This window comes from Trachurus trachurus, assembly GCF_905171665.1.
Source record: "Trachurus trachurus genome assembly, chromosome: 7".
In the NCBI taxonomy this organism is placed as follows: Eukaryota; Metazoa; Chordata; class Actinopteri; order Carangiformes; family Carangidae; genus Trachurus; species Trachurus trachurus.
Window position 1 is genome coordinate 31,656,731 of NC_139901.1, and position 9,495 is coordinate 31,666,225.

General features: G+C 42.0%; 1 protein-coding gene across 1 annotated transcript; it reads left to right on the forward strand.

The window, feature by feature from the left end:
* Positions 1–4,404: 4,404 nt before the first annotated feature.
* Positions 4,405–8,990, forward strand: cbln4 (cerebellin 4 precursor; the record flags this gene model as incomplete). The annotated part of the gene is made up of 3 exons (XM_083974867.1): positions 4,405–4,686; positions 6,859–6,975; positions 8,793–8,990. The coding sequence occupies 3 exons, from the start codon at positions 4,405–4,407 to the stop codon at positions 8,988–8,990; spliced, it is 597 nt and encodes a 198-aa protein (XP_083830993.1).
* Between the last annotated feature and the right edge of the window lie 505 nt (positions 8,991–9,495).

Consider the following 9,495-nt stretch of genomic DNA (forward strand, 5'->3'; position numbering starts at 1 on the left):
TCGAAGCTTGATCTCACACACACACAAACACACACACACATACCCTCTCTTTGACCCTTTTTATATCTGTGGCAATGAGTGATGAGACGTAAGGGACACTGAAAACTGAACTGACAACGTTAAACACTGTATTTCCAGTTCTTTCTTTCTTTCTTCATTTCTTTCTTTCTTTCTTTCTTTCTTTCTTTCTTTCTTTCTTTCTTTCTTTCTTTCTTCTATTCGATCTCCTTAAATTAATGTGGAGACGTGTTAAATTTCCCAGGAAGGTGTTTCTCGGCTTCACATTGCAAGCCATCACCTCTAAGCTCTGAAAACTCTTATTGCCATGGAAACATATTGACATGCACGACATTAGACACCGAAAGGCTTGTTACAGAGACGGGCTGATGACACAGATCTAACAAAATGGCTGTTATTCAGAAAGAAAGAAAGAAAGAAAGATAGATAGATAGATAGATACATAGATAGATAGATAGATATAGATAGATAAATAGATAGATAGATAGATAGATAGATAGATAGATAGATAGATAGATAGATAGATAGATAGATAGATAGATAGATAGATAGATAGATAGATAGATAGATAGATAGATAGATGTGTCCCTATGAATACAAACTCTGATTTTACTCATATGTAGTTAAGTTATTTTTCATGCAGACGACATTTGCATGAAATAATCGGTTGCTGTTGATAAGCTGCTCTCTCTGTGTCCTGTTTTTGGAAACACTCATATGTGAGACAATTTGTGTTCTGGCACAGGACACACACACTCTGTATGTGTGTGTGTGTGTGTGTGTGTGTGTGTGGGTTCAGGGTCATTTGGTTGTCGGCTGTTTCTATGTTTTCATCACGTAACGCGCTGTAACCTAATGATTTGTTGTTGTTCGGCCACAAACTTCAAAGAGCTGCACTCATAAAGTGAGGATTTAATGAGAAAGCAAATAAAAACCCAAACAACAAACACAATGGATTCAAGATTATTTTTGGTTTAACAGCACTTAGCTCATTTTACAAAGTCTGTCTGACACTGTAACACTTGGCCTTAAAGCTCCATACAGTATAAAGGTAGATGTTTGTGTTAAAGCTCCATACAGTATAAAGGTAGATGTTTGTGTTAAAGCTCCATACAGTATAAAGGTAGATGTTTGTATTAAAGCTCCATACGGTATAAAGGTAGATGTTTGTATTAAAGCTCCATACGGTATAAAGGTAGATGTTTGTATTAAAGCTCCATACGGTATAAAGGTAGATGTTTGTGTTAAAGCTCCATACGGTATAAAGGTAGATGTTTGTGTTAAAGCTCCATACGGTATAAAGGTAGATGTTTGTGTTAAAGCTCCATACAGTATAAAGGTAGATGTTTGTATTAAAGCTCCATACAGTATAAAGGTAGATGTTGGTATTAAAGCTCCATACAGTATAAAGGTAGATGTTTGTGTTAAAGCTCCATACAGTATAAAGGTAGATGTCCATGTGTAGTGTGATTATAAAGCAGCTCTATGTTCTATATTAAAACTGTGAAAGTATCAAAGCCTCAGTCCACAGAGAAATGCACACAGCCTGTATTCAGAAACTGAGCCTTAAAACCAGCCGTCAGGTCTTCCTGTCACTTTGTGATGTCACAACAAAGCCCCGCCCCCTCACCACCTCGACCCACTATCCAACAACACTTTGCAGGATTTGGTTTCTCTGAGTATTTTATTCTGAAATCTGCTCTACTTTTTATTTGATCACTTAGAAAACAGTCAGCCAATCAGAAAAGAGGCTCAGAGCCTCCTCCTCTCTTCTGATTGGCTGACACCAACCTGTTGTTAAGAGCTCCAGAGAGAGTTCAACTGTTTTTCCTTCTTGTAAACTTAACTTAACTATCTATCTATCTATCTATCTATCTATCTATCTATCTATCTATCTATCTATCTATCTATCTATCTATCTATCTATCTATCTATCTATCTATCTATCTATCTATCTATCTATCTATCTATCTATCTATCTATCTATCTATCTCTCCAGGGGGTGAGAAACTGAGTCAGATATATAGAGACAGACATGTACTGTATTCTAATGAGGTATTATAGCTAATGATATACGGTAGGCTACTTATGTCACGACTCTGTTATTTCCTTATATATCTTAAACAGTTTATTCGCAGATTTTGAAAAGCAACGTGTAAATAAAGAAGGAGAATGTGTCTGGTTTCTGAAGCTGATGGAGTTCAGACAATGTTGAGAGTCGAAGTCAGAGAAAGGACATAAAAATCAATGTGCTGTTTTATTGGAGCCTGTAGTGACACAAGGACAGAGGTGGTGTGATCACAGCTCTAATCTCTGGTCAATAGTCGTGTAGGACACTCTGGGCGACGTGATGATCTTCAGCATCAACCAGCAGCATCAGAGGACGAGAGGGAGAGAAACCAGTGAGCAGCTAAATGAGAAGATGAGTCCGTGAAACTAACTGACACATCTGAGGGAGGGGGGGAGATTTTTTAAAAGTGAGATTAAACCCTCCTGTTGGAGGAAGAAAGGAAGGAAGAAAGAAAGGACAAAGGGAAAGATGGGAGGAAATAAGGAAGGGAAAAAGGAAGGAAACATAGAAGGAGGGAGGGAACAGATTGGGTCAAAAAGGAAGGAAGAAGTAAGGACGAAGGGAAGGAAGGAAGGAAGGAAGGAAGGGAAAAAGGATTGTGGAAAGAAGGAAGGGAAGAAAGATGCAGGGAGGGAGGGAACAGATTCATTCAAGGAAGGAAGAAGGGAAAGAAGGAAGGGGAAAAGGGAAGGAAAGAATAGGGATAGGGAACAGATCAGGTCAATTTGATCAAAAGAGGAAGGAAGAAGAAGTAAGGATGAAGGGAAGGAAGGAAGGACAAAGGGAAAGATGGAAAGGAACGAAGGAAGGGAAAAGGGAAGGAAAGATAATAGGAGGGAAGGAACAGATTGGGTCAATTGGGTCAAAGAGGAAGGAAGAAGTAAGGACGAAGGGAAGGAAGGAAGGGAGGGAAAGGGGATTGTGGAAAGAAGGAAAGGAAAAAGAAGGAAAGAAAGATGGAGGGAGGGAGGGAACAGATTACAATTTGATCAAAAGAGGAAGGAAGGAAGGACGAAAGGGAAAGAGGATTGTGGAAAGAAGGAAGGCAGAAAGGAAGGAAAGAATGAAGGATGGAGGAAGATGGTCAACCGGAGGGTTTTAATGGATTCAATGTGAAGGTTTAAAGGTGTGAAAATCCTTCAACATCCGGTTCTAATGAGACACCTGCAAGTCCTGCTCCAGGTATAAAACAGTAAAGGCAGCGAGCACTGCAGAGAGAGGATGAGCCCCCCAACCCCACTCCCACTCCCACTCCCCTCCACCACCTCTGGAAACCAGTCTATCTGTATCTGACCGTGCAGCTGCACATCAGACCTGAGGGTTTGCAGCCCACCTGAGCTCTGAGATTATGATGAGTCACTGCAGCCACAGTCAGTCAGTGGACACACGGCCGCTCTTCTCTCCATGGGTTTATATATAAATAAGAGTCTAATTCTTCTTCTCACCTGAGGGCAAATTCTGGTTTTGTATGAGGCAGTTCAAAACAGGAAATGATCAACAGAAATGTGTTTGGAGACATTTTTTTATTTCATTTCATGGCTCAGCTCCTGCACGGATCTCAGAGATGAACAGTGAGAACCATCAGATCGGTGGCAGCCACTGAATCTACACTTTGTTCAGAGACTACTTCTTTAATTTATTATATAGATTTAGATTTTATTCTTCTTTTTTTTTGGCATATTACAAAAGGACAGTTAATTATAACTTTTAGGTACCACGTGCGTGCGTAAAGTGGATGGCTGCATGGCTGGGCGCGCACACATGCAGCACATCACTGCGGAGAGAGGAGCGGAGCTGCTGTCAGACGCGCTCTCCGGAGTGGGAGTGAGTGAGCTGCTGGGTTATGGACGATTCTTCGACTGATTCGCTTATTTTTCCACATCGGACCAGACTCATCTAAAAATAATAATAATAAAACACACACACAGGAACACGTCGTCTCAGTGGTTCAGTTCCGTCTCATCCAAATCTGAAAAATGAGACGCGTGGAAAACAATCGGACTTCAGAATAAGGTTTGTACTTCGGAGGGATTCGTCTATTCGTATTATTATTATTTTTTATTATTATTATCATTATTGTGGTGGTGTCGTCTCCCTCGGATATGGATCATCATCATCTGTGGATCCAGTGAGAGGAACCAGCAGCGTCAGACAGACGCAGAGACCAGTGGAGCCTGGGACTCGGAAACTTGTGTGGTTTGGTTTGGTGCAGGAGGAGAAGACGCGGTCGACTCGGCGCTGGCACATCTGTCAGCGGGAGAAGGAGAAGAAGGAGTAGGAGTAGGAGTAGGAGTAGGAGAAGGAGAAGGAGAGCCATGGTGAACTCCCTCGTCCTGCAGGTGCTCGGCTGGACCTGGACTCTGATGGTCTTGTTGGAGGTGGCCAGAGCCCAGAACGACACGGAGCCCATCGTCCTGGAGGGGAAATGCCTCGTGGTGTGCGACTCCAACCCGACCACGGACTGGAAGGCTTCGTCCTCTCCGCTCGGCATCTCGGTGCGCGCCGCCAACTCCAAGGTGGCTTTCTCCGCAGTCCGGAGCAACAACCACGAGCCGTCGGAGATGAGCAACAAGACGAGAATCATCTACTTCGACCAGGTAAAAAAAAAAACACTCTTTTATATTACTCTATTAGAAATGTTTCTTCTTTTTCTTTCTTATTTCTCCTGTGTCTATAAAAACCTCAGACTTTTGTCTCTGCTGGTGAATTTCTGCGCTGCTGTGTTTAATGTGTGATATAAAGGGATAGTTCAACATATTGGCAAATTGGCCCATTGCCATAATCCCTATAGTCATAGCAGTACGTTCGTTACCTTTAATTGTCGGTGCAAGCTGTTTTTAGAACGGCGGAGCAGAGCCGTGAGCTGCTCAGAGCTACGCTATGGAGGCTCATGGGATTTCTTGGTTTCCCTCATCAAACTCATCAAATACGCAATCCAACAACTCCACAACGCTCTGGTGGACAAGTTGTGACCTGCACATTCACCATGCTATGAGATAATAACTCGCACCGACAATTAAAGGTAACAAACCTACTGCTAAGACTATAGGGATTATGGCAGTGGGCCGATTTGCCAAAATGTTGAACTATCCCTTTAATGTTCATACATGCAGATCATCTGACTGTGGTGACAGTTTATAAGAGTTGAGCTGCACTTTGCACTCTGGTGGACACACGCAGGTTCAGTTCAAGTGTCTGGATGAGACGGTGTCTGTCTGGGGGGGGGAAGGCGTCCTGCAGAGCTCTGCATGCACACGCACCATCAAGTTGTGTCTCTCAGAGCTACACACCCCCCCACCATGCGCACGCACGCACGCACGCACACATGTACGCGCACTTCCCATCACTATCATAATACACAGTAACAAATCCAGCAGCAGCAGCAGCAGCAGCAGAAACAAGGAGCATGTGATTAGTCACACAGTGGTGGGCCGCGCGTAAAGGTGTCACTCCGCTCATCCTCTCTCTCTCTCTCTCTCTCTCTCTCTCTCTCTCTCTCTCTCTCTCTCTCTCTCTCTCTCTCTCTCTCTCTCTCTCTCGCTCTCTCTCTCAAATTCAAATTCAAATTCAAATTAGCTTTATTGGCATGACAGTTAAAAGAACTAGGTCTATGCCAAAGCATTAGGAATCAATGACACAATACTCATGCAACCAAATATATACAACAAAATACAAATAAATAACAATTATATTATTTACCCTATGCCTGTGTGTGAGCTGATCAAGTTCTCTCTCATAGTCATAGTCTAAATGACATGAAACTTAAAAAGAAAAATGTATATAATATGTGTGTGTGTGTGTGTGTGTGTGTGTGTGTGTGTGTGTGTGTGTGTGTGTGTGTGTGTGTGTGTGTGTGTGTGTGTGTGTGTGTGTGTGGTAAGATTGGGCATCATTAGACTGTTGCAAGTTGTTACATATAAAACATACACATATTGTTCTTAAATGATGACAGTAACAAATGATAATAAAAAACGACAACAATATTAAATGACATTAATAATGTCATTTAATATCTCTCTCTCTCCCTCTCTCATTCTGTGTGAATTACATAACTTGATCTCCTCTGGTGTCATAACGCACTGCAAGTAATCTGATTGGTGTGTGTGTGGATCATGTGCACGCTGTTGCTATGAAAGCAACATTTGTCAAAGGTTTGTGAGCTGAGCTGAGCTGAGCTGAGCTGCAGGGGAGGCCGAGGCTCGAACAGGTGGGACTCAAGTGTTCGAGGCTGCACAGGTAACAGGAGATCTGCTGCTGCTGCTGCTGCGTCCAAATTTACCTCCAGAGACACTCATGAGATTTCCTCACTGCCACATCCACAGTGCATCACATCTTCATGCTTTCAGTCCACATGTGTCATCAGGTGAGTCAACTCTAAAAAGCATCAGGATTCAGGAGTGCAGCTTCTCCTCCTCCTCCTCCTCCTCCTCCTCCTCCTCCCGACCGACCAGGTTTAACTTCTCATCTCATTTCTCTGATCAAACACCATTTTGTTTCCCTGTGAAGCAGCTGGGAGGAGAGTTAAATGTTGGGTGTTTAATCCACTCAGACAAAGAGTTTAATTAAATATTTTGTGAAGTGTGTCCCACTCAGTGTGAGTCTGAACAAAGCTGCTCGCAGTCACAACAGTGAATCCCGTGTTGAACGGCTCATTTACATACAGAATCCTTAAACCGACATCGTTGTTAAAAGTGCTGACTTGAGAAAAACTTTTGTCATAATGTGTGTTTGTGTTTGTGTGTGTGTGTTTTCTTTTCTTCCTCTCACAGATTCTTGTGAACATAGGAAACTACTTCACGTTTGAATCAGTGTTTTTGTCCCCGAGGAAAGGAATCTACAGTTTTAACTTCCACGTCATTAAAGTGTACCAGAGTCAAACCATACAGGTATTATCTTCATCTACACCGAAACTCAGTCTGTTGTGTAAAATGTTTTTAGTTTTGAACCAAGACAAATTTGAAGGTAGAGTCTGTGGGATTTAACCTAAAAAATAAAAAAAATCTATATAGACTTCTACATCATCACCTATGGGCTTCTCCTCATGTGTGGTGGTGACTGTGTCTGCAGAGCCCCCCTCCTCCATCTGTATTTTGATGTTTTGGTGTAGTAGTCGGTGTGTTTTCCTCAGCCAATGACAGAGCAGAGAGGTGAAGTTGGATGTGTTAGCATGTTCTCTGGGTCAAGGAAGGACAAAGGGAAATATGGGAGGAAAGAAGGAAGGGAAAAGGGAAGGAAAGATAGAAGGAGGGAAGGAACAGATTGGGTCAAAAAGGAAGGAAGAAGTAAGGACGAAGGGAAGGAAGGAAGGAAGGCAGAGAGGGAAAAAGGATTGTGGGAAGGGAAAAAGGAAGGAAAGAGGAGGGATGGAATAGATATGTTCAAGGAAAGAAGGAAGGGAAAAAGGAAAAAAAGAAAGATGGATGGCTAGGGAACAGATCATGTCAATTGGATCAAAACAGGAAGGAAGAAGAAGTAAGGATGAAGGGAAGGGAGGAAAGAAGGAAGGAAAAAAGGACTGTGGAAAGAAGGAACAGATCTGGGCCAATTTGACCGAGAAAAATTACCCCCATGATAAAGACTGGACGTCGTCAAGCCGAGAGAAATGGTGGATACACAGGAAGTAGAGGAGCTGAGGCTCAGGTGGAGCTGCTGGTTGTTCACCAACTGTTCCTTTGCTTAGTCTGCATGTGGAAGTGTCCTTGAGCGCTGAAGACACTGAACCCACACTTGTCCCCCAATCTGTGTGAAAGGGTGTGACACAGTGTAAAGCCCGTTGAGTGCAAGTCCATTTACCATCCATTTCCCAAATACAGCTGAGTGAAGCCTAGTGTAGCGCCCACCACCCGAGAGGAGGAGCGGCCCAGTTTGAATGTTGTTTTTACAAACTGAAACAAACAAACCTACAGACTCCACCTTTAAGTTTTTTATGATAATAAATAGAAAACAAGATTTTTCCAAATTTGTTTTTTGATCATTTTTTAACAAGTAGCTAATCCGCAAGTGAACACAAACTTTGTGACATTCTTTCAATTTTCACAGATTTTGCATATTTTACTTTTTCAAAAACAGTTTAACAAGTTTCTTAAAAGAGAAAAAAATGAACTAATGTAAAAATGTTTCCTGCACCTTTTCTTATTGGCTTATTTAGTATTTTCACTCTGTCTCATGCTTTTATTGAATGCATTCAATTTACATGTGTTGCTGAACTGCTTTATTAAGTTTTTTGTGCATAAATAAGGTATTCACTACAACAGAGTATTAAGGCCATATTGACAAAAAAAAAAATCACAAACTTCGAGAATAAAGTCGTAAATTTATGACTTTATTCTCGTAATGTTATGACCTTTTTTCGTCGGAATGTATGACTTTATTCTCGTAAATGTACGATTTTATTCTCGTAATGTTATGACTTTTTTTTCGTAGGAAATGTACGACTTCATTCTTGTAAATGTACAACTTTATTCTCATAAATGTACGACTTTATTCTCGTAATGTTATGACTTTTTTCGTAGGAAATGTACGACTTTATTCTCATAAATGTATGACTTTATTCTCAAAGTCTGTGTTTTTTTTTTCTCAATGTTTAATTATGCCAACAATAATTCTAAATAATTAATGGAAACACTACTGTCAACGATGCACTTTGCTGTTTTCTCGTTTCTTATCGCCTCTGACTGTTTGTCTTCTGCTCTGGACGCTCCAGGTGAACCTGATGCTGAACGGGAAACCGGTCATTTCCGCCTTCGCCGGGGACAAGGACGTGACTCGCGAGGCGGCCACCAACGGAGTGCTGCTCTACCTGGACAAGGAGGACAAAGTCTACCTGAAGCTGGAGAAGGGGAACCTGGTGGGCGGCTGGCAGTACTCCACCTTCTCCGGCTTCCTCGTCTTCCCTCTGTAAAAGAAAAGAAAGGAAGACTTCTTCTTGTTCCTACTTCTTCATTACGTGTCGTCACCGTATAATCGAAACATTTCTGCTGCATCGGTCGGATCATGACAGATGATGGATGGAGATGGAAATAATAAAAAAAAGAAAGAAAAAAAAGACTTCTGGAAAAAAACGGTTGGTGTTAACTCTGAAGAGCCGAGTCGAGAGCTGGAACGTTCCTGATGATGATCCCTGTTGTTGTGTGTTCCCGCCACTCAGAGAGGAAAACACCAAAACATCCCAGAAGGACGTCACTTCTCAAACTCTCAAACCTTTTTGGAATAATAAGTTTAACATCCAGATCTGCTGTTTTTTTTCTCCATCTGACAACTGTTGCGTTCTAGTTCGTCGTCGGCCTTTTGGGTGTAACCTGTAGATGCCTGTGTTATTTCTGTGACTCGTCACCACCAAAGGTTTCACATTGCTACAGCTATGTATGGGAGGGGGAAAGGGTTATGTTTGGAATAACTGGAGGGGC